The sequence below is a fragment of the Drosophila grimshawi genome, unplaced genomic scaffold (assembly GCF_018153295.1).
Source record: "Drosophila grimshawi isolate 15287-2541.00 unplaced genomic scaffold, ASM1815329v1 contig_1367, whole genome shotgun sequence".
Lineage (NCBI taxonomy): Eukaryota > Metazoa > Arthropoda > Insecta > Diptera > Drosophilidae > Drosophila > Drosophila grimshawi.
Genome location: NW_025062889.1, coordinates 5,644,824 through 5,670,770, shown reverse-complemented (window position 1 = coordinate 5,670,770; position 25,947 = coordinate 5,644,824). Strand labels below are relative to the sequence as shown.

Genomic DNA, 25,947 nt, shown 5'->3' with positions numbered 1-25,947 from the left:
TTTGGCTCGTCTCGCGTCTCAGCTCGCATATAACTCACGGCTTTCAGCGTTGAAAGTGCACTCAGCGCATACAGAGAGATAGAGAGAGATAGTCAGAGAAAAGAAGAAGAGTGCACCTGCCTCGCCCACATTGAGTATGCCACGACGCTTAAGCCAATAATAAATTTGTGCAACAATTTTATGCCAAAGCTGCAGTTTGTCAGCATTAGCCAGGGTAATAGCAACTGCAACAGCAGCATCAGTTTCCACAGCCAAGAAGCACTGGCAATTTCGATATCGATCGACATTTTTGAGGGAGCAATTCAACCCTTGAGAGCCAACGCATACATTAAATATATTTATAATTAACTAAAATTTAATGTTTATTCAATTTTGACAAGGCATGAATGCGAATATCAAGATAAAAGACACTCTCAACGGACCTTAAGCAGTTCAGTTGGGCGTCGAGTTTCAACTTACATAGTAACATATCAGCTGGGGGGTTGTGGGGTTAGAGGGGGCTTAAGGGTTGTCTCTCTGTTTGCCAGACAAAAAGTTACAGTAGTCAAAACGTGGCATGTTAAGTTGTAGCAACTTTTGATAACTTTAACTAAAAGCGAAATGTTACAATTCTTTGCCCGAGCAAGAGGGAGAGGGAGAGCGAAGGAGAACTCGAGAGAGACAAAGACAGAGAGAGAGAGAGAGAGAGAGAAGGAGAGGGAGCTGGGTTGTTAGAGTGAGAGAGAAGCTATGTCATCTGAGAGCTAAAACCCTTTCTCATTTGCTATGGAGCACTTAATTAATGCAATCACTGCAAAATGCTTGACAAAAATAAGTTTGACATCAACAAGGAAGCAAAAGCGAAGAAAACACACTTTACTTTACAGCAGGGTGCAGAGTGGGAGACGCATTTTGGTTGCGGAATGTGAGATTCTTAGATCTGCATTATAATTAAGTTGAGTTTCAGTGCGGAACAGAAAGTAACTTTAAGATGGTTGAAATAAATAAGCATAGTATGTGAATACTTAAAAATCAAACACAGTTATTACATGTCTAAGCCACATTTATAGTTTCCAAAATGTATTCAACTTAAATTCTGCTTAAACATAATATTCACATTTATTTGAATTATTTAAATTGCGTCGTTTCAAAGTCAGAGTTTGCACATGATAATTAGTGAAAGAAAAGTAAAAACCATTTGAAGGTTAAGCAAATAAGCACCCAATGCTACTGCTGCTGCTGCTGCTGCTGCTGGTGCTTTTGCTGTCGAGTTCTAAAACTGATTTCATTAGCATGTAAGCCATTCCCCTACCGACCGACAACGTGTCTCTTGGCAATTTCATTTGAACTTTGCGCAGCCAAACACGCTTCCAACATCACTTTTCCCATTTTCCCCACAAACATACGCACACACGCACACAAGTTGCCATGCCCACGCCATGTGCCTTAATTTTACAAAGGCTGCTTAAAAGTATTATAAATCGAGTCAGGTTCTACTTCAACTCGTACATATATGTATATATATATATATGTATATGTATAAATTGAGCTGAAGGTGAGCGTGTCAGAAGTTTTAAGGTCACACGTTTGCTTAATTATCAACGGCGAATAATTACAGAGGTTTTTGTTGACTGTCTGTACAGTGCAGCATAGTGTCAAATCTAATCCTGACAACACAAATATCAGATATTAATTACTGGCACACACTCAAACACACAGACGTTTGGGCAATGTTGTTTGTCTTGACGCTGGTTAAATACAATTTTGACATTGCCTGCCAAAGACAAATTATCATAACGATGACTCCTCCCGTTTCCTCCCTACTTGCAGGCCCCTCCGCATTTGTGCTTGTTCCGCTGTCAGTGCTTGTCGCTCCTTGTACAACTGTTTGCCCCCTGACAAGTGTCACATTAATTGACAGTTGCGTGGCTTTCCATTGTTCACCCACGCGCCACTAAATGGGCATGGATCAACTTGCCCTCTTTCGAGGTGATGTCCTGCCATGTTATGGCGTTGGCAGGGGGCAGCTGGTGCTTTGCAGACGAAGGATTTGCCTATAAACATAAACACAGCAATGGGCACGTTTCCATATTTGTGCAAGGGGGTGAGTTGTTGTAGCACTAGTATGCGAAAGGACATAATATTTGCTGCATTAATTAATGCACACACACACGCAGACACTCAGAATGAAGTATACACAGATAGAAAGAGAGCGAGGCCGGGTTAAAGGACCTTGTCGCCTGTAAGTAAGCGATTTAATGAGCTGAAATGTGTTGAATGACTTGATTTTTGTGCTTGTCTGTCAGTCATGTCACAAGCAGCTCAAGAGCTCTATTAAATAATAATTATGACGAAAATTATGATTGTGATAGAAATCTTTACGACTTTTCGATTTATCTTAGCATTGTGGTTGGGTTTAACAATCTACAAGCGCTTTTAAGCTTATAGTTTGAACGTGAAAATCGATCCAGGTCAAGCCAAGATTAGAAATACGAGATTTTATAGGTTCAGTTTTGACCACGCACAATTCATTTTTGGATGACAATCGAATAAAAGCACTCTTATACCAAGTTTATGTCACAACAAAAATATCTGAATATAAACTGTTGACTCCGTTTGAAGTTTTATTTTTCAGTATTTTTCAGATATTTACTGCCATGTACAAGTGCTGAGAGCACAATTTGAGCATTGCATTTGGGCAATCAACAAAATTGATAAGAGCCGAAATGGGGAACCTTTTGCCATGGGGCATAGCAGACGCACGTTGGGATTTCCTAGACGGCCAAGTGGATACGTGTGCAGCCAATTGGTAAAATTACCCTTTCCCCATTTAAAGCACTTGCCCACGTCCTGCCACGTCTTTTACTTCCTTGCTCACACAGCAGCAAACAGATAAAAAAAAACAAACTCAGTCAAACCAAAAACCAAAGCCAAAAACAAAACTATGCAACTCAATTGCAGTCGGAGAGGGGGCAAATGGATGGACGCAAGCGGCTTGCATAGGTCCTGAGCCTGGACCCAAAACTATTTTTTGGTTTATTTTCTAGACAACGCCCGCTGGGCGCATTCACATCATCAATACGACACAGGGGACATGCATAATCGGGCGGATGGCTCCCAATGCGATGCATTTATGCGTTCGCTCGTTGTTTTGTAGGAAATCCCGTCCAGACAGGAATTTCCAAAAATGCTGGCATACGAATGCATTGGTTGCTGATCTGTGTGTGGCCAGTAACCAGCGAGAAGTGGGAATGTGTTGGCAAGGGGCGGGTATACTTCACTTGGACTAGTCCATTGCCAGGCGTTGCTTTGGTTAGTTAGCGCGGCTGGCTGGCAAAATAATCAAATGCGACTGGCTGGCAGCGCTTGCCGCGCTGAGATAATAAAAAACAGATTAGAGATTGGACGTAATCCTGAAGTGGGGAATTGAGCCGCGAACAAAGCCAGAAACTCGTTGAAAATGGCATTGATTCGCCGAATGAAGTTCCTGGAACTACAGAATATACGAACTGGATCTGATAGAAAAACGCAGCAAGCTCTAAATATTTAAATCAAACTTTAATGCCATTTTCTGTAGCAACAGAAATATCATATAAAAATAAAATTAAAAATATATTCAGTTATAATTAATTATTCGGTTAAAGCTGTCTAAAAAAAAAAAAACAAACTAAAGGCATTGCTGACTTAATAATTGTTTTTGTTTTAATCGCATTAAAACTATTTTATAATATTTTGCTACAAATACTTACGTTATTCATTGTATGTAATTTAATTATACGCCTCAAAGTGTTTGGCTATTTTATTATTTATAATCTTAATTTGCAACAAATTTTTACTAATTTCCATTGTTTGTATTTGTCAGCATTTTCTCGTATTTATTTAATTTCTTTTTTATTTTTATATAAATATATTTGTTTTCGTTGCTCGCTATTTATGCGTGCTTAATTGCAACTCATTAAGCATATTAATTAAATCACCACATTTATGCAATAAAGTTTGCCAGCAGAGTGCAGGAGCAAGGAACAGATGAAAGGGGAGGGAGGGAGAGTAATAGGGAGAGAGGTGAAAGGATTTCATGCGATGAGAAAATATTCACACATGCAGTGAAAATTAACATGAAAAAAAAACGAATGAAAATACTCGTTGAAAAAATTGGAAATTGCATTAATTTTTTTTTGTATACATGTTTAAATTTGCATAGAGAACGGAAAATGGAAATTGTGCAAAATAAATGGAGTAACAGTGAAATCATACAATTTAAATAGCTGCGAAAATATCATTTATGATGGCAATAGTTGTACATACGTAACGGGATTTTCTTTTGATCCGTGCTGCATGCAGTCGCAATGCGGGGATTATGTGACATTTGCCCAGTTGGCATAATATACATTAAATATTACACCAAAAATTACAAGCTGATTAAAAAATGCATAAATATGATTAACACAAAACTGCCAGCGTGCAAATTAATAAGCTGAATTAAATACAAAAAAAAATAAAATCATATAAAACAACAAAATAAATATACATATATGTATATGTATATGTATATGTATATGTATATGTATATGTATATGTATATGTAGAAGCAGGAAGCCAACGGACTGCAATGGAAATTAATTTGCATATCATTGAAAAATATTTGCAGAGCAAATAATAATTTACAAATTTCGAAATGCTAATTGATTTAAAATTGCATTAAAGAAAAACTGTTAACATTTTTTTTCTGTTCGCTTGCATTTCCAATTGTTTGACGAAATTGACATTGATTTTGATGGAAACCCATGCACTTTCAAAAATTAAAAGGAAAATGAACTACTATTGATTTAGCGGAATGCCAACAAATAAAAGGATGAATAAAATATTTTTCCAATTTATACAATTTTAAATTTTGCATACTCATAGGAGTTATTTATATGAATTTTAGAACTGCAATATTCGCAGACCACAGAAAATATATATTTTTGAATAAATTACCTGCTCCTTCCAAGCATATTTTCTGTTTTTTTCTGCATGCGTGCACAGGAGTTGTTGGTTTGATAGACAACACACTTTTAATGAAGCGACACGTGTCCTCGGGGGTCACGTGTGCATAGATGAGACTGTCTTGGTGGTGTGTGTATGTGTGTGTGTTTGGGTGTCTGTGTGCATGCAATTAGAAAAATGTCAAAGCCAACAAAAGCACAGAGCATGTGCCACGCCTAATTCGCTATGCACAAATCACGCCCACCAACTTGTCAGCCAAGTGACATTGAAATGTTGCATTCAGGCGAGAGAACAAGTATACTGATAGAGAGAGAGAGAGAGAGAGAGAGGCGAGAGAAGGAGGAGAATTGTGTAAAATTACCTTTATTAGCGGGTTTTGCCACGGGTGTAAGCCAAGCAGTCAGAAGGAACGAGTTGGGTGCCGTCAGCTGCCACGTGTTGCTCGGGCAATGCACGAGTTGAGCTTCGGGCAGGAACAAACAGCAGGCAGAGAGGGCTGGGTTAAGGGGCTGGACTATGGCTTACACAACATGAGGTATGTATAGCGCATACAAAAGGCTGCTTTATGCAGCGCAGTTGCGCCACCCACTGGACAGAGAAATGCGCTATCTATCTGTTGTTGTTGTTGTTGGTGTTTAAATTTAGGATTAGTCTACGCTGGAGGAATGGGGTTGTAGGGGATGTGTGGAGCAGCAGTCTGGGCTTTGCCATTAAGCATAAAATTGAGTTGCGTCTCGCGGCTCTCGAGGATAGAGTATACAGTGCCAAGCATTTAATATGTGGGATTTACCAGCTTAGTTGGCAGAGTTGTGACTGTTGCTGTTGCCGTTGTTGTTGTTGTTGTTGTTGTTGCTGTTAAGAGTTCAGAGAGCGGTCAGCGCGGCTTTTGAGGCTGCGAAGCGTAACGGACACGCTACTAATGCATAAGCTAGCTTATTTGATTTATTCATGTGTGTTGCGGTGTGTGTGGGCGGGGTTTACGCTCTGGGACAGAGCTCGTTAAGCAGTGTTAACTCTAAAGTAAGTTGATATTGTTAGAAGATACAAGGCTACAATATTTGTAAAATTTTAATCTAAAAGATGAGCAGAGTACTTCACGATAACAAAATTGGTAGCCAAGTTATCCTCTTTGACTCTTTCAGTGTTTTACTATAACTCACATAGATATTCAAATATTTCGCATGGAAATTGTGAGAGCAGTTTTACAAGTGCATTGTGGACAAGCGTTTGTTTTCTGACTCTTATGTCAAAAACGCTTTAGTTATATTATCAAGGAGTACCTCAATTCAACTGGCCACTCGATGTGCAACAGCAGCGGTTGCAAGGTAGACACTTGTAACACTCGTGTGTCTTCAACAATGCTCTAGCTGACATAACTCCTTTGGTAACATCACAACAAAACATAAAAATGTCTGACAATTTCATTCAATTTGCCTTGGCCAGAGACATGCAAAAACAAACAAGCAATAAGCGTCTGCAGTTGTCACTGCGCCCACTGACCATAAAAATATTTAAGTTTTGTACAAAAATACGCAGATATGTGAGTATTGTTATTTATTTGTATATGTGGATACGTTTGTGCGTATTATTGTGTTTTATGCATTTGCTGTTGCTTTCACAGCGAAATTTATAGCTTATTTATATAACAATAAAAGCTACGAACAGCAACACGAACAGCATCAGCAACACCAACAACAAAATCAACAACTACAACAAGAACAATCACAGAAATAACAACACGCAGACACAGCACGAAAATGTCGCCTCTGCTTTTTTGGGTGTTGCATGCAACGCAATTCCAACGACTGTCAGACAAAATGAAAGCGAAGCAGAAACCATTTGAAAAGTAATTCGAATAAGAGATGCCCTGGTTTGTGTTTTTTTTTTTTTTTGTTTGAAATATTTTAATTATTTCACATAATTTGTTTTTACTAGTGAACGAAATTTGTTTTTTATGGCCTACATCCTACATCCTATCCAGGATTTTTAAAGAAGCAATAAACATGGCAGCTTCCATAAGTTTACTAGTGACCAAAAGTCTTTATTCAATTTCGCTGGCGCATTCAGAAATATTCAAGCCATTAAAGATATTTTTATATTTAAGGAACTGCATACCAGATTTGTGGTCTGCGAGTGCAATGAGGATGAAGTATAGATTGCATGTGACAAAATTGTATCGCTGGTTAATGCACACATGTATTTTATCGACACGGAAGTGGTTGTTGCTGCTGCTTGTTACAATCATCTCCATGATCATGTTTTTTTTCTTTTGTGTATACGCCCTTCATTTTGTGTAGCTCTTTTATGGCTACAGGGTATAAAAAGCAGGCGAGTATGAAATATTATGCAAGTGCGTCTGTCTGGCAGGTTGTGCGTGAGTGTGTGTTTGTGTGCGTGTGTGTGAGCATACAAATTAAACAAGATGCAACACTCAGTTGGCTAACTGCCTGCTTCCCAGCCTGCCTACTTGGATTGCACAGCTGCCAGTCGGCTTCTGCTGCTGCTCCTCCCCCTGTGTCCTATCCTTGCGGCCATTCTGTCTGCTTATTTACATCCCCTCCTCCACCACCCTTCCTGCGCCTCACCACCCTCCGTCTGTCTGCTCGGTATTACGCGCCGTTGTTGTGGTCGTCGCGGCCTCGCTGACGGCATCGTTTTTGTGTTCCAGCCGCCATTAAAAATTGCCAACAGCTTGCAAAAAGACACGAAAAACAATGCAAACAGCAACGAGCTACATGCTACGAAAACAACAAAAGCAACAACTATTACAACAAATGTCAAAAATCAACATGAGTATACAGAAATGCTAAAAATTACGTGGATTTTTTAAATGCAAAATATCAGTTCTCGTTCAATGACTTTATAGGACATTCACCGTAGCAAGTACTGCTACCATAAAATGCTGATACGAAAAAAATATGAATTTAATATTGAACTTATTGCGAATGGAAATATATATTTAAATTAATTTCTCATAACATCGTAATCACAGTTCCAGTAGAGTGAACATATAATATATATTAAAATAGTATTTTGAGCAGAAATATATAATAAAATAAGTTTGACTGTCAAAAGTGCTCCTCGTCAGTGTCGCTTCAGTTTGAATTGGTGGCTTATCATATTGTTCCATTTTTTCGGTTTGGGCACTCAGTTTTCTCATTTTTATGGATGACAGCAAAAATAATTTAACGAGCGACTGTTGCTTCCGCACTTTAATTGCCCACTACCTGTCTGTGGTAATTTTTATATTTTTCCAGGTGCAACAGAAATTTGAATTGATTTAAATTTATGTGATTTTGCAATCAATGATTTATGCGAGTCCAAATGCCTCCCAGCCACACATGAATCTGCTGTACCCAATCGAATAAAAAGAAATGCTGATGACACCTCATGGCAGCAATGACATTTTATTTGTTCTTGCCTTATTTTATTTCATTGTTATATACCCCGTAATTATCAAAATCAGTACGAAAAAAAATTCAGAGCGTGGTTTATGTTTTGTCTAATTTTTAACGATATTCCGAACACATTTGTGTATACTTAATGAACGAATTTGATAGATTTTATACACCTAACAACTGCCATAGGGTATATACATATCGAATACTCACAAAGTGAGATCGTTTGAATGTTTTTTTTTTTTTTAATTTTTGTTGTCTGCTTTTTGTCACATTTATTGCTAGTGCATTGTTGGCATTTTGCAAATTAAACGGATTTCCGCCAAAGCCCATTTCCGTTGCCCACTTACCGCCCCGACCAAATCCACAGCATGAAAAGCTATTGAAAGCCGCTGTGCTTTTTATCAATGGTCCCGACACGATTTGTATTTTTTTTTATATGTTTTTAGCTGTAGTATTGACAAATGTTTTCTATTGTTTTTTACGCTGAACTCTATGCTGTATTTTGATTTTAGCAGCTCTATAAAGGGAAAGAGATGGAAGCAAGGGGTGAGGATGGGCGAGCTGCTCGGTTTTTTGCAGTGCAGTTTATGACAGTTGGCTGCCCGCGGCTATGCTTTGAATTTTGTTGCCACAAAAGAAACTTTAATAGAATTTTGCTGGTTATTTGCATTGGTCACAGCAATTGTCAATTGCTTTCGTTATTTGTTTATGTATTCTTTTTTTCTTTAAATTTTATCAACTCCTTTTATAACAAAAAAAAATTGATTACTTTATCATGCGCTGGACAAGCGCAGCTGTTTTTGTTGCGACTGCTGCTGGTCACGTTGCAAGTTAGGCAGACTGTTAATTAAGCACATTAGCTTCAATGAACTGGAAATGTACGCCATTTATTCAATAAACAATTGTGCAAGTGTAAAAAAAACCAATCAAAAAATAATAATGCAAAGTAAATCTCGTTATTACGGAATAAATTAAATTAAAATAACTAGACAACAAAAAAATAATTATAATTCAATTAAAATGCAAAGAATTATGTTTGAACTTTAGCATACATTTAAAGTATAAAACCCGGTGAGGTGTCCTAAAAAGCAATTATTATTTGATGTTGCAACGAAAAGGTCTAAGAAGCATTTATTTTTTAAATATGTATTTAAATGATCTAATTAAAATGAAAGTTTAGCATAATTTGTCTAGACTTAGAAAAAAATCTTGATTATTTTACATTATTCAAGAATTCGTTGTTTCTCTTGGGAATTTTAATCCCTTGAAAAAGTGGAATAAAATTGGGCTTAGGCTTTTCTGCTTTAAAAAACATCTCAAAACAAAAAAAAAAGGAAATAATATTTTGCCAAGGCTTGCAGAAGTTCGGCATGAGAATATTTCCAAGAAAATAAGTGGTAAGGCTGACATCCCCCTGAGATGAAGTGAAAACTTTTTAGCTGACCTTGTGGCTGTCCTTCAGCTGGCGCCGACAAAAGTTATACAACACCTGGCGACCAACACGAATCGCTCGCTAGTCTCATTAACATATTGAATTTAAATGTCATGTCGACACAGACGGCGTTCGACTTTCGCCCTCGGGAACAGCACAAAGGAAACAAAACCGCAAGGCAGACATTCGAACATCCCTCAAACGAGCCGCAAAGAATGCCAAACTACTTTTGTTTGCCATTTGCATTCCCCACCAAAAAAAAATAAATAAATTACTGCGTAAAAAATGTTGATGAAGCAACTCATATACATATTTTGTTGTCGAATTGAGAGCATGATTAAATGCCGAGAATGACGTCAAAGTACATTCCTTACTTTCTTTCATAATTCTGTATTATGAAGTGAGTTTTAATGAGAAGCACGTTTCTATTGCATATGATATCAGAAATATTAAATTGTTATTCCTTAAAAAACCGCAGCTAAAATTTAAAAAGTCGCAAGCTTTTGACTTAGTTGCAGCTAGTTAGGCGAACTGCTTTGGGGTGCCGCAAGCAAATCCCAGAACCGAAAGGCTGTCATACACACTGCACTCCCTTCGCCCCTTAAAGCCCCCACTAAGCACAAAACCCACTTGGTGGGTTGAGCATCATTTGTAATATTAAGCAAAAAGGGCTGCAGGCCACTTGCGCTTTGTGTTGGTGCAAAAATGTGGGCAAAAGTCCCGCAGGATATGCACACAAACACACACACAAACACGTAGAGAGAGCACACAAAATGGCGGCGACAGCGTTGCCAGACCCCAACAAAATTGTGGAAGCGAACAAAGCAGCGCACAACGCGCAATTGTTTCAAATTTGCACCGGCGCCAAGGGAACCTCCTCTAACCCTTCAGCCCTCCCAACACCAAAATCCAAATTAGCTAACAAGGACAAGGACACAACGATCAAGTACTTTAAAGGTGCCTTTTTAAATTGTTGGCTGGCAGTTAATTAGCGCCAGCCACAAAGCAGAAATGAAAATTTCACCGCTCTTGAATTTATGCAACTAAGCTGCTCGAACCGCAAATAATGTTTCAATAATTTATCGATACTTGAGCATCGTTTGTTGCCACTCCCACACGGGCCCTCAGAGCAGCTCGAATAAATCAGTCCCAGTCCACACATAAATTCATCGCGACAAGTGTCCAGTTAAGCAGGCCACAGGGTTACAGCGTGCGAAACTCGAGAATACTTCAAGCTATATATATATATATATATACACTAATATATATATATACATATGCACATATATATGCTCTTATTCTTTCTATTATAACATAAAATTCTCCATAGAAGTAAGTGACACAGAATTTGGCCAGTGGCGCGCAAACAAAGAGAGCGCCCAAAACTTGGCTACACAATTTGTCACTGGGTCATTTCGCACATTAGACAGCAGGGGGAGGAAGAAGATGATGGGCTGCAGCAAGAGGTTTTGTGGCGATGAGAGATTAGCAGATGGGGGAATGGAAGTGGGAGACAAAGAACCACTAGTCAACGTTCAGGGCCAGCCAAGTAAATATAAGTAGCGAGCAAAAACATAAATGTAAGAATAACAGCAGATGATCAACGAGTAGATACTATTTAATGCAAAATTTAATTTAAAACCAAATTTAACATAATAATAAGATTGATATATTTCATTCCAAGCAAATGATATTAATATGTTTGAACAACTATAAGCAATTTTATTCTTAGCTCTACCGATTTAGCAAAGTATTTGAAATCGTTTCAAGTGTATTTTTAGTTATTAAATATTGAAATAATCAAAAATTATCGCAGGCTTATGGGAAAATTATCTGAAATTAAAAAGCAGTTTTCTTTTAATTAAAAGGCTTCCATTCACACACATCCTTTTACATTTGAATTGCTGAGTATGTAAGGACACTTTAAAAAAATAAAACAATAAATCATGTGCACAGAAACCAGAAGAACATAAGAGGCAGCTACTGAACCACCCAGTGGGTCACCCAGTGGTTTTGCTCATTTTGGCTGACTGCCTGTCGACGCCGCAACGGCGCCACCAAAGTTCATACTGTTTGGACGCTGTCTTTGACACAGTTTCCACTTGCAGTGTTATATGTACTTTATAGTAGTTATACTTTTGGCTGCCATTTTCGGAATAATTGCTAGAAAATAGCATAAATCAAATGGGTTTAAGTCGCATTGTAATGACATGTTAATTAGGTATTTGTATTAAGCAGTCTGGCATCAATAAGCAACCAATTTGCGGCCATAAATGATAAATTAAAGGTAAGTTGAAATAGTTCTCGCTCAAAAGCGATTCAGATTCCGTCGATGTCCATTGTACAGTGTTAATGATTTAATAATCATTTCAAAATTGCAACCAGTACCTGGGACAGTGATATTATGTTGGTCAAGACCTGAGAGCAGCTGGCACAACTGGGCTTGCACACACCCAAACACACATCAACACACACTCACGTGAACTTAATTATGAGCACAATTAAATTGCTATTAAATGAGCAGCTCGAAGGCAGTTCCCTTTCTGATGCCCTCTCTTCTGCAGCTCGTCAGCATAATTATGTTATTTTGGCTTTTGTATGCAAGCAAAAGGCTCTGGCTGTGTCTCCAGGATTTGCCAAGTCGACCTGCATCTTGCTTTGCTGTGTTTGTATGTGTGCGGAAATTGAATTTTAGGTAATTTCGTTGCATGTCATTAGGCGCAATTATGTAATAGAAAATGGCCAGGACCAAAGTGTTGAACAGTTTCTAAATTTCAACACTCGCTGACTTACTATCCATCTCTCTCCCTTCCCCTCTCTCTCTCCCACTATCTCACTCTCCTTCTCTTTCTTGCTCACTGTTCTTAATTGAAGGATACTTGGCATTAAATGCTAATTGCTCTCCTTCCATTTATGTTTTAGAGTATGTATTTTCTTATTAATTGCATTCTGTATATCTGTGTGTGTGTTTTGGAGCGAGATAACAATATTCATTTAACTGCCTGTTGTTCTTATCTAGTGATGTAAATTATTTGCTTGCCTTGCTTCTATCGAATAATTTACTGCAAAATGGTGTACTCTTCTTTTGTGTTTGCACAACGTTTTGGAATAATTTCATTTTGGCTTTTTTGCTTTGTAATTTCATTGGCTAATTGATAAAGTCATAATCATGAATTAAAATTGGTTGAGTTTTGACAAAGCAAATCATTTTTCAAAAATTTTAAGCAGGGTATAGGGTATCTTGAAAACCGCACTGTCTCAAAACTTTCGATTTTATATTTATGCATTAAGCATATCGAATCTTGATATAAACTTTGGAATTTAATCTTTTCGTATTTAATAATTGTTTCCAAGACGATACACTTTTCGACAATCGCCATCTGATTGCCGGAGAATGGCAAATAAATTTCACATTTCCTGTCACATTTATCACATTGAAAGGACGCCGTCAACAAGGAACCCATTTCACACAGCTTTCGGGTTATAGAACATTGCTTTGCAAATTGCTGCAGCTTCCGCCGCACATTTTTCAACTTATTAATTTTCCATTAAATCTTACAAGCAATTAAACTCGAAAACCCACAAAATTTGACACAGAAGGTCCCAAAAGCAAAGACCAAGCCCAACAATAGCAACAACAACAATAATAATAATATGAAAATTATCAACACGTTCCGCTTATTAACTGGGCCGGGCAGTTTCAACAATTCTATAAATAAATAAAATGTCACAGACACAAATCGTTTTCGGCCGACCTCTGAGAAAATCTGTCACAATTGCTGGAATTATGTTTTGTGTGTGAGCGAGAGGGGGGAAACAATGAATGAACAAAATATTGTTGGAAATTTCCGGAGTTAGCATTTGAGCCGAAGCATTTTCTGTGTGCAAATATTTTCGGTTGTGGATTGTGTGTTGCCTAAATTTAACGGTTGCTTGAATTTTGCACAACTGCCGACGAAAGTCGAAAAGCAAATGGGTTGTCAAGCAAAATACACACGCAATCCTCATTATGTATTGGGATGATGATTATCATGATGATGATGATATTATGATGATGATGATGAAAGTGACTTTGATTTTCGTTTGAATTTCTTCATTTGATGCTCTGATTTAGATTTATGCATGCTGATACGCTTTAAAACGGATGCCTCTACACACACACACATACACACCCAAAGAGAAATGCACACACACTTACAGAAGTATAGACATATCCTTGGCTGTCTTTAGGGTCCTGGACCAACATTTGCTAGCGCATAATGCTTTCAAAGCTGCTGTCAGCCAGCTGCGCCACTTGAAGCAATTTATGAAGCATTTTACTTACTTAGCTGCTGATTTACTCCAACCCCAAGCCAAACGAGTTGTGTGTTGGTGGGTGTGTTGGTGGGTGTGTGTGTTGGTGTGTGTGTGTGTGTGTATAACAGCTGGCGTGGACCTTCACGGCACATGTGTCTGCGATTTTTCTATGAATATGAAATAAGTTTTTGCCTCGCATGTGCGTAAATAAACAAACAGCAGAAAACAGCACACGGCCAGCGGCTTTGAGGGGCGGGCGGTGTGTGTTATATGTGGGCGTGGCACCAGAACATGCTCGATTCTTAGTCGCTTGAAGTCGTGTCCTGACTAGCGATCGAGTGCGTTTGTGCAAACAATGTGTAGCATACTTTCAAACAGCTGGCTGCTTTCAATATTTGCCCAAGGCGTTGGCAAGCTCGAAACGCAGCAGGTCTACAGCATTTAAATTAGTGGATCCAACTACTAAGTACCCTGTACGTAGTTTGTGTACCAAATTAATAATGAAAGAAATGAATTACTTTTTTTCTAAGGGAATATATATAAAATTCTTGAGATATTTACTGCAGAACATTTACTATTGCCTTTTAAAAGTTCCACACAATATTTAAAGGCCCCATTCATATAACTATAGTCCAGGGTATAAAAAAAAAGCCCAAGTAGCTACAAATTAAATACACGTAGCCTACTTTACGGCGGATACTAAAGAAATTTAACGCAGATTTTATGCAGGTCACAAAAAAGGAGAAAAGTACAAAAGGAAAAGAAAGGAAAAGAAAGAAAGCCTCGCACAACCCTCAAAAAAAAAAGGCTTTCAGCATGAACATTATTTAAACTATGGCATCAAATATATGAGTCGATGCCAAGCGGAAAGGAGAGAAATGGCAAGGTGAAATTGGCGTTTTCACGCATAAACTTAAACGAAGTGAAACCATAAGCCGGATAAAGAAAAGCAGACAGAAGCCGCTGCTGTTGCTACTGACCCAAGGTCAGCTTTCCCAAAGGGACTTTCCAGCAAGCTGCAATTAAATTTTATCGCCCCCGGTCAATCAATGGACCAGACAACAATGACGCGACAATTTCTGGCTCGAGATCTTCTCTAATTTCATATCGGAATAAGAGTAGGGCGATTGGGGTGTGTGGGCAAGTGTTAGATATATAGAAAAAGAGCTGAAAAGATTGCCATAATTGCACAAAGCAAATGCAAGAGGCGAAGAGACACCGCTTCGTTAGGGCGCCGTCTGCAGAGTATTTTTGATGATTTGCCAGTTTTTGCCAGAGCTACTGAGAGCTTGTCAGTTTGCCATTTTGTCTGTTTGCTGTGTTGTTTACATAAAAATATTGCCAGCCAGCGAGAAGGCCAAAAGAAAAACATAATGAGCCAGACAACACAGCCCACATCCAGACACAGAGTGACAGGGCAGACTGCGAGAAGACAGAACAAACCAACTGCAAGTAACACAAAAAACAACTCGAATGAAATGAAAGAACAGAATAGAGAAAAAACCCGACCAGACAAAGTGGCAAATAGACGTAAAACGCGTGACTTTCACTTTGATGTCGCGGACTGTCGATTTGTCCGGAGTATAAAAGCCAGGCTAAGAAATAGTTTGCACTAAAGGAAAAATACGGGTAACTCCGACTAGTTGTGCCTTGTTCTTCGCCTGGCCATGTTTGCATAGACGGCACGTGCAGCCAGCTGTAAAGTTTCTTCTATTTTTTTTCCCCCAGCTTTGCAGTTTTCCACTGAGAAGAGCAGACAGTAAGCCAGGAACTGAGCAGCAGCTGAGGCCCAGTCAATAGACATTGTTTTTATTCAGGCTTGAATAGTCACTTACTGACAGTTGATCTTAAACAACAAAATATGCAATGCTGGGAATACTACCATAAATAATCAATTTAAGCAACAATTTCTTTGAACATGAAATAAACGAGGCATTGCCTTGTATTATTGATGTCCTTGTAGAGATTATTATATTTTTGTCGTGAGTTGTAACGCAGTGAATGAATCGTCTCCGATCACATAGAGTATATATATTTCCGATCACCACTGGCAGAGTCAACTGTCTGTCTTTTTCTTAAGAAAACTTTGCATTTAATCGCCTTTTTATGCAGGGAGTACTTATGTTGGAGCTGGTCAAATCGGATCGCTATATCATTTAGCTGGCATAATATGTCTCAGGTAGATGGACCCCATAACGAGTACACATTTTTGATAACAAAAAAAATTAAATTCATTGCAAGCTTTACTGACGTATTGCACAATTTAGTAGAGATGTAAAAATTGAGTTGAAGTACATCATGTTGTTTGAGTTGCACCACAAGGTGTGGAACAGATATTGCTTTTTGCTTGCAGCCAACTAATATTGCTGCTGCTGCTGTGTTTTACCACTGAAATCTGAAAACACGTAGCTCAACTCTATATTGGAAAGGCTTTTACAACTGACCGAAGCAAGCACAAATTTCAAAGGTGTGTTAGCTGTGCAGCTAGGCAGTCACTAAAGCCAACACATTGCCACTGAGACAGGCGGGCCAGAACACAGACCAAAGTTACACTATTAAAACATAAAAAAGAGACAAAAAAGAAAAATGAGGAAAACTGAAAGACAAAACGTAGAGCTGAATATAGTAGTCAAGTTTGCATGTGACACACCTTGAGGCATGTTGCAAGTGGAGCTGGCAACTGTTTGTGTTGAGCGGCGTCAGAGGCAACAAATAAGAGTGGCGGCTTATCAGCAGGTGCCACAGTACTGTGTACCACTCACAAATGTATATATACACGTACATATATTTATTCTAAAACTGAATCAGACTGTGCATGAGCGCCTCGGGTTAGGTGCATGCAAAAGTGATACTGATGTCCTTTAGTTATCAAAACTTCAAGCTGCAATTTTCAAATGTCAAACAAAACTTAAAAGAGTGAAAAAGCTGAAAAGACTCAGAAAACTGGGCAAAGTGTAAGATAATGAAGCGTAAACTTTTGCTACAAATATAACCGCAAAAAAAAAAGAAATAAAGAAAATAAAGAAAAGGGGCAAAGAAAAATTAGCCAGTCGTCTTTGCCGCTGCCTGCTGCCTTTGAGCAATTGTGTCAGCAGAGACGCCACAACTTGCGCCAAATGGAATATAAAAAATACACCATTGCATACTTTGCGGCCGTCTGCGATAAAAAGTTTGCGCAGCGCGTTCGCCAAATTGTGTGTAAATACTTAAAAAGTCGTTAGTGCGGTCACAAAATGAACGCCTCTAAACAGCGTACAAGGTCCGACCAACTGAGAAGATGGAAACCTATGGCAGGAAAAGATATTACCAGAGCGTGATGTGCGTGAGCAAGTGCTGGAAGATCAATTCAAAATAGATTGTAAAAGATAAGATATGCAAGACGGCAAGATTACGACTACGACAAGTTTTGAATGCTGATAAATGAAATGTGTGTCGCCAGTAACTGAAATCCGATTGCCATTTCGTGTCACGACACGGACTCAGCATTATTATGAGCATTCGATATTCAAGTTTCGCAAGCGCCGCATAAATGATGATTTTTAATGAGCAGACGTCTGCCGAAGTCGTCGCCGCCATCATTAAAAAAATGTGCAAGCTTCGACTTTGATGATTGATTGAGTTCAAGTTACAGTTGGCTGCATACCGTATGCAATTGAGGTGAGGGGCCTGCTGCCATTAATTGCACCTGAAAGCGTACTGCAATAAATTTGCTTAATCAAACTATTTAGGCGCTGTATGTCTGTCACGCAGCGGAAGTCAAGCTGACGTCATGGCCATTAGAGACGATGACGTGAACGAGTACGAGTACGATGACGATGACGATGACGAGAAGCGCATCGGGAAGGTGAGCACATGTGTTGTATGCTTATAGGCGCTGGCCAGACGACAACGACAACGACGACGACGACACACATAATCCTAATTAATTGCCAGCATTGAGCTACAGCAACATTGCAAAGCTGTACTCACTTGTGCTGTAATTCGAATGCATCACATTGCTGGCATCCTAGCCGACTCGTATTCTGCCGCCTGGCAGGTGCACGTGAGCACTTCGTGCGCACCATTTAGTCGCCTAGTGTGGCACGAGAGAAGGGGCAGCAGCAATGGGAGTGGAAGAACGAGCCTGCCACCGTTCATTGCGTTTCATGCCACTGCGCCATTATTTCCTTTTGATTTGCTTTTGGCTGCAAAAGTTGGTGGCGTGTTGAATGGCGCCCAACGTGGGCGCATTTCATGCACTTGGCTGAGCTTTCAAGTTGCTTAACACGTTTGATGTTTGCAGCAGCAGCCGCTGCTCACTGCGTTTTGTCGTCTCTATGTGTGTGTTTGTCTATATGTATGTGTATGTGTCTGTGTGTGTGTGTATGTGCTTGTGTGCGCTGCCATAAACTTTAATGCCTGCAGCGAGTGTGACACATGGTCGACTACGCGACTAACGTTCAATAGGGTGCAGTAAGTGCAAGAACTAAAAGACACAAGAAATGCAGTCGTTGGCAGTCCTTGTAATGTATGAGCCTACTAAGTTGGATAGCAAGACGCTTCTATTGCTGCTAAGAAATAACTTTAAAGCCTTAGAGAAAAGCAATTGCAGTAAAAAGTGTCATTTTCATATTTCCCTTAAGACTTAAAAAAGTCTTAAAACTTTAGTAGAGGCCCAGCGATAATTCGCAATTCAATAATTGAATTGCAAGGCCAAAAGTAAACGTTATCTTGATAGGACAATTATTTGTTCTGTATACAAAATGATTAAATAAGCTATTTACTGATTAATCTATTCTTTCAACATCTATGTAAGACTGAGTGTTTAAACTATTATCAGATAATGTTCAGAGAATTTTGTTGCATTTCTCTAACTTAACGAACTATTATCTATAAATTTTAATACTCTCTTAAATCTACTTCGATTTGCATTTCAATAAGTAATAAAATTTATATACTTTTTAATTTGTAACTTCTTCCATTATATTTCAGGGCTTTCGGTTACGAAAAGCGCAAGACCAAACAGTTCAACTTTCAAAGCAGAAGGCTGGGAGCTGGCAAACCCCAAAGACCTAAAGCAAAGCACAAGAGAAAAATGGCAAAACTTTGGCCACTTGAAAGACAGCAAAGGCGACGCTCAAGAGCCAAAAGGGATGGACAATTAAGGCGATTGAGAGCGAACGAGAGAGATGGAACAAAGAGTTCGTTTTAAATATGCCGCAATAATCGAAGTTAAAGTCGAACATCAATGGCAGTCGCTGAAGGAAGGCTGCCAAAGCAGTTGCTGAAATGGGACAGAGCAGCATTTGCTGATGTTGCCCGGGGGCCAGTCATAGCAGACCCCAAAAAAGTATGCAACACGATTTTAATTAGTTTTGAAAAGTATTTTAATTTTTGCAATTTGTGTGTGCCACACGGCGGCAGCCGGAGCCGCCGCAGAAATCTTTTGCCAATTGCCAAAGCAATTGTTTGTAGTCCCCCCACCCCACCCATTCCATTCCTTTGACTTCCCGCCAACTTCAAGGAACAAGCGGAAAGCTCGTTTAATGCGGCACTTTAATGATTATTAACATTATTAGTTGTAATGAGCGTCGTCAGCGCGTTTTAAAGTTTGCCGAGCGAAATTTCGACAGCTATTCAAATAATGAATACGTTAAACAAAAGCGAGCCAAACGCAAAAGCAAACCAACAAAATAGGAGAAATGCAAAAACTGTTCAAAAAAAAAAGTAGAATGAGTCAAAAACAAGAAAGAACTGTTATCTTAGGCCGAAGATTATATACCCTTGTAGACCAGAGGTAATCTGCTGATATTTCATTTGCAGTACGATACTCAAAATATGAATTTGATCACGGCTATATATCGATACGAAAACTAGTCTTTCACCGATTGTTCCTACGGCAGCTAAATAATAAAGTGGTCGGACAGACACTTAAAGAGGCAGATGAGCTTTCCTATATCGATTCAGCTCATAATGCTGATCAAGAATATATTCGTAAGCGCTTTTTCTAATAAGTTACAAGTGTCACGACAAACTGAACATTCTTTTCATAAGGGTATATAAATATATCCCAAGCGAAAGTTGAAAAAGTTGGTAAAAATTTTCGCAATTATTTTTCTGTTTTAATGTTATAGTGGGGATACTCCTTTTTTCTTTGTTTTCTGCTTTGAAACAAAAAGTTTGTTTAAACTATGCGGCTGGGGCTGTGTTGAACGGCTCGCAATTCGTTCGTCTGTCTATTCGGACGAGTCTACTCTGCCTACCCGTCAACCCGTCAACCCGTCAGCCCGTCTATTCTGGCCAGTTTAGCGGTTGCGTTAAGCATGCACAAAAGTATGCTTTGATTTTGCGTCCAGCGTTTGACGCTTTGCCTTATTGCGTGAAATTCAGTGTTCGAATTGTTTGCGCTTTGGTTTGTTGGCCAGTTTCGACCAAATTGTTGTATTTTTTCGGCTTTGATTTTGTTTTTTTTTTTTTTGTTTTTGGCCATTTGTTTTTATTTTTTTGGTGCACTTTCAAAAGTTTTCAAATTAAAGCCACGAGATTTGAGCAAAAGTTTAGCTGGCATAGAAATAAAAGTTTTAAGACTGGCCCATTTTATGGAGGGTCGGGTTATTGAAATGATTAATGGCTAAAACTTACGATTGAGTAAAAGGCATGTCACTTACCTAAAACGAGAAAGGAATATAGAAGAAAATTAATAAATTAATTTATTGTTCATGTTACAAAGTTTATTAGCGTAATTTAAAAGAATGTATCGTAATAAATTTAATACATTTCAAAAGATGATATCCTGCAAAATTAAAGTTATTTCGAGAGCAAGCAGATCTAATCAATATTTGTCAATGTTATGCCAGTTTGAAAGACGCCCAATTTGCGGCTCGAATTGCGCTGATGCCGTTGGCAACTATCATGGATGCTGTCGCGTCACTAAAACCCATACACAGGCACATACACACACCCGCACACATACATGAGTTATCCTGCGCCAGGACTTAATTACACACAACTCATTTGCCGCATACAAAAACAAACTCTCTCTGGACGCAAAAGCCAACATGGTCTGGCTCCACATGGGAACTGACAGACAGTATTCAGTGTCGTCGTTGAAATAGAAAACGCAAAAAGGACACAAGCGACGAGGTCATAGCAGAAGCAAAAGCTGAAGCAGACGCCGAAGCAGAAAATTCAACTGAGTTTGAGGCCAGAGAGAGGCCACAATCAGTGAGGCGTGCAACTAACACAGACTTTTGTTTATATGTCATACAAATTACTCATACGTTAATAATTTAAACGGATGGCTGTTGATGATGGCCAGTCAAGACGAGTCCTATCAAGGCGTCGGCAAATTTACTTTGCCAATAAATTCCATACCCCTCGCCAGCACTGTGAAATCAATACGAAATGAAAACCAAATAAGCATTGACTGACTGTCCCTGGCTGTCTGCCTGATGTCCTGTCTAAACATGAAGACAAGCACCTCAAGCTTGTTTACTTTGTGCCCGATAACTTTCATTATCATGCCATAAAATTCATAACCCAAAGCAAAGCTAGACATAAACACAAACGACTATGCAATGTACACACATACGTCTCTGTCTCTGTCAATGTTTAAATATATATACATATATATATATTTATATATTTGTGCGCTAACAAATTCATTAGTTCATCAATAAAACAATACGGCAATCAATATTTTCACATGAGTTTCTGTTTGTACTGGCTTGATAGCTGAGTTATATCCACATACGTAAGATATGTGTCTTTATTTGCTTCCAGTAGATTTCATAGCTAGAAATAAATAACACCAAAATGCTCCGTATTTACTTACATTTGTAAAGCCAAAGGCAGAAATTTTTTTGAAATAGATACATCAGCTACCCCGTGCTTGTGGAAATGTGTTCAGTGATTAGTACAATTTATGGTTGAATTTCGACTAGCAAACGCAGTTTTCAACTTAAAATTTTGAATTTATGTAGAGGTGAATATGATTAAATGACCTGATTTTTGAGAATTTCGAGCACTTTTGATAACGCCATAACATTATAGCCAAGAAGCACTTTTGAGGATGTATTTTTAGCATAAACTTGGAGCCAGAAACATGATAAAAAACTTTAAATATAGCATTAAATTATAGATCAAAGCATGATAATCGATTTTCAAAATCGGTTCAGTTTTTACAAAGTTATGGCAATCGAATATTTTCAAAATTCAATGGTGAATGATTTGTTTAGAATATTCGTGTGAATCTTAATTATTTCCAATATTTTATCTTGACTCTCATCTAATAAAAAGGATTACAGAGGATTATTAGAGGCACATAGAGACATTTTATGAAATTTCATAGAATTCAAAACAAATACAATCTTATTACTCCTACACATGTTTACAATATCTGTGCTGTTAATGGTTATATACACCTAATGGATATGAGATTTCAACGGAATTTATTGGATTTGTTGCTCAGTTTAAGAATCGGAATCATCATCTTGATCCATTGTAAAGTGGAGCCACTTTGCTGCAGAATGCGTTTGACATTCCTCAATAAAGTAGCCCCCCTTAGAGTGGGGCAAGGGTAGCAAAATTCTAGATCCCGGTCTCAACTGTAAAGGTAGCTCAGCGAATTGTCGCATCCTCTTAATAATTGTGGACTCATTTTGAGTTTCTCTAACATCCTCTACATCCGAATCATTTTCGACGGTTGATGCAACAGACTGATGCTGTTGGTTATTATTGGCCATAGCTAGCCGATTTTGCAGAACATTTAAATAGAATTTACTATCAAGACGTTTGGCGAATGGGATACCGAGAGCATCTAGTAAACCACCAATTTCAATTCTGCCTCTTGGGCAGTGCGGACCCAACAGACTGGCTCTTGGGAAAATGGAAGGAGTTACAAATATGCCATCGCTGTGCCTATGCCAGGGAGATACAGTATATTTATTTAATCCATTATCATCTGAATCAGAATCTGAGATCTTGCCTTTTTGTTGGCACTTGCTCGTTAACTGTGGCTGCGGCGCATTTTTCGTTAGCTTCTTTTTCAGTTCCTTTTCTATTTTGCTTTTCTTGGCTTTCTTGTACATCCGTTCAATCTCTGCTGCCTCTCGTTTTATATTTACTTCTTGGGTCTTCTTCAGATTCAGTTCTTGGCGATTTCTTTCTGCTTCCACAAATTTTTTTACATATTCATCGATTTGACACTTTTTACAAAATTTCTCTTCCTTAATCTTGCGTGGAGGCTCCTTGCAACGTTTCCATACAACTGCTTCGCAGCAATTTTCCGCTATTTTTGTTTTTTTGTTATTCATCTCGGTTTCTTTGCATTTTTCATCCAATCTGTCGACTGTTGTTCTAGCTGCTTTGAATAATGTTTTAAATGCACCTTCATGTTGGGATTTACTCTTTATTCTTTCATTGACATTCATTTTGCTTTTATTATGCGGCATTTTCAATTTGTCCTGTTTGATTAACAACTGTTTCTTTTTGATAGATTCTTTCTGATTTTCGATGGCTTCCATGCACTTTCTCTGAAGTATCGAACTGGCTGTGTGGATGTTAGTATTATTCCTTTTGAATTTCTGTTGTAAATTTTGTGCACATTTGGTTTGAAGACGCACTGAATATCTACTCTTTAACATTTCGCATTGCTTGATAATATTATCGATCTCTAATAGTTCATAGTTGATGAAATCGATATCGGTTTGAACGGTATTCGCTTTGCACGCCTTCTTAAATGCTTTCAATTTAAGCTGGTGTTTTAGTAATTCATTTGCTTCTGTACTGAAAGTTTTCATATTCTCATCGTTCATTCCCAGCAATAAATTATTCTCCTCGTTTCGTGTCATATCGATGATGTGATTCTTCTTCGGTTGAGGCACATCCAAGAGTTCTTCTTTTGTGTGGGATTGCACAGAGCGATAGGATGGATCCATGATTATTTTATTTTCTTGTTTCGGTTCACAGTCAGAGTTGCGTACTTTAATTTCAGTTTCTATTTTAGTCTGAGGTAAGTCTCTGCATTCAGTCGGTTTCTCTCTTCTGCTCATTTTATTGTTCTGCTCAGAGGTATGTTGTAGACCCAAATATGTTTGCTGATTGCGTAAATCGTTTCGCTTTTGCATTTCGCTGGTGTATTCAGTTAATCTATCTAGCGTCTTCTCTTTGCGTGGGGAAAACTGTGTGTACATTGGAGTACTATGGCCGATATATTTTTCCCACCGACGCAAATCCATAAGAGCTTCTTCCAATTTTTTGCTAGGCGGCTTCAAGCCCCACAGTTCGGTCGGGTGCTTCTTAACGCTCTTAAGGATCTTGTTGGTGTCAGCTATAAACTCTTCGTCGTTCACTTGGTTTTTGGGAAGCGCCAGATCTTTGAAATTGGGTGAATCATTCGATTTTTGACAACAGCTCTGAGGCAGTGGAGCTTCATGCTCTAAATTGGTCTTTTGATGCGACTTGGGTAAGGTGTCGTCATAGAATTTAATTGCCTTCATTTTGTTGAATAGAAAATTATCTTTCGTACAACAGTTTTTTGCGGCAATATAAGATTCTATCACGGGCCTTTTCAAATGTTTGGTGGAGTTGAGAGGAGGCAGTGTTGGGGCAGTTCGATGATACATTGGATTTGGCATGAATCTCTGTGCAGTTTTTGCTTGACTGAATGATATATCATATTGTGTTGCAGCTTTCCGTAGAGCTTGGGTAGTATCGTCTGGCGGCTTTGATCTGATCTTAAGATACTTAGAATCAGAATGTGACGCAGGCTCTTGAATACAATTCATTGGTGAAGAAACCTCGGGATACTTAATAGTGTATTTTAAGGAAGCATCTTCTCTTACTGCCACTGAATTTACTTTACAGCAAACATCAGTTATCTTGATCGGTTTTTGTTTCTGCGACTTTGGTTTCGCTTCAAGTTCAGTGCACAAGTCTTTGCCAGGAAGCCGATCAGGTTTGGTTTCATAATCACAGCATGCGGTGCTTTCAGGAAACAGATCTGTGTTTTGTCTAGGCTCAAAATCTGTGGGCCGTATAGTATTGGCGGAGCGTTGTCCAATTTGAGTGTCCTTCATCGGACTCCTTACTTTTTTGTGTGGGTGCTTTAAACAAGTCGAGCTAAAAGTATAGCAAGGTCTACACTTTTCTCTTTCATAGTTATCTTCGCTAAATCGCTGTACTGTGTTGTATTTCATTTCTTCAGTCTTCCATGATTTCAACTCGTCTTTTAGTCCTATGACTTTTTTAGTGATGTTGTCGGAAACCTCAAAGTGGTCACTGTCTGATAAAGACGAGTCCTGGCATTCGTAGAATTCCTCACTCTGTTTATTACTTGTCGCACCTTTTAGATCACACAGCATCTGCTTCAAGCGATCAATAAACTTCCTTGAACCTCCACAATACGATGTTTTGATGGGTATTCGTTTGCGGGGCAAATTTCTTCTTTTCGCTAATGAAAAATTGTTAAATTCAGTTTCGCTTCCTGATGGAAAATGTTTACTGGCATAGGCTCCCAATCTTCCCTCACCGAATGATTCACAGCAGGCACTACTTTGTCTTAGTTGATAATCGCAGCTTCTCTGTCGGGACTGATCGATGCTGCTTTGGAAACCCGGTAATGTCTCCATTCGCTTCTGACCGCCAGAACTCTTGCTGGCAGAGTCAGCAAGGCTTGGATAACCGCTATTTCGCAAACTGGGATTGATCTCTGTCGGTAGGTGGCAGCGCTTGCAACCACCTAGAATTTGATGCAGCTGAGTGCAGTTGCAAATGCGCCACATTATCGAAAAAGACCGGATTATTTTCAATTTATGAATTTTGTTCCGAATATTTATGTACTTGTACCTAATTTAAAACAATCAATTTTTTTCT

The 25,947-nt window shown here is 38.7% G+C and overlaps 2 protein-coding genes and 1 long non-coding RNA gene across 5 annotated transcripts in view; 1 reads left to right on the top strand and 2 right to left on the bottom strand.

Moving 5' to 3' along the window:
• Positions 1 to 25,947, bottom strand: part of LOC6560179 (hemicentin-1) — a 111,812-nt gene that overhangs the window by 67,946 nt on the left and 17,919 nt on the right. The gene's annotated exons all lie outside the window — the stretch shown is intronic.
• LOC116804976 lies at positions 1,180 to 3,609 on the top strand. The gene is made up of 3 exons (XR_004364964.2): positions 1,180 to 1,274; positions 1,810 to 2,083; positions 2,615 to 3,609. It is a non-coding gene; the product is annotated as an uncharacterized LOC116804976 (long non-coding RNA).
• LOC116804972 lies at positions 22,384 to 25,884 on the bottom strand. 3 transcript variants are annotated; one of them, XM_032734215.1, is made up of 2 exons: positions 23,060 to 25,884; positions 22,384 to 22,992 (listed from the first exon to the last, which is right to left on the bottom strand). In XM_032734215.1, exons 1-2 carry the CDS (start codon positions 25,854 to 25,856, stop codon positions 22,970 to 22,972), a joined length of 2,820 nt encoding a protein of 939 aa, XP_032590106.1. In that variant the 5' UTR covers positions 25,857 to 25,884; the 3' UTR covers positions 22,384 to 22,969. The 3 variants fall into 3 exon arrangements, with proteins under 3 accessions (XP_032590106.1, XP_032590104.1, XP_032590105.1); XM_032734213.1 differs by having other exon boundaries at positions 22,384 to 25,525; positions 25,577 to 25,880; XM_032734214.1 differs by having other exon boundaries at positions 22,384 to 25,525; positions 25,604 to 25,880.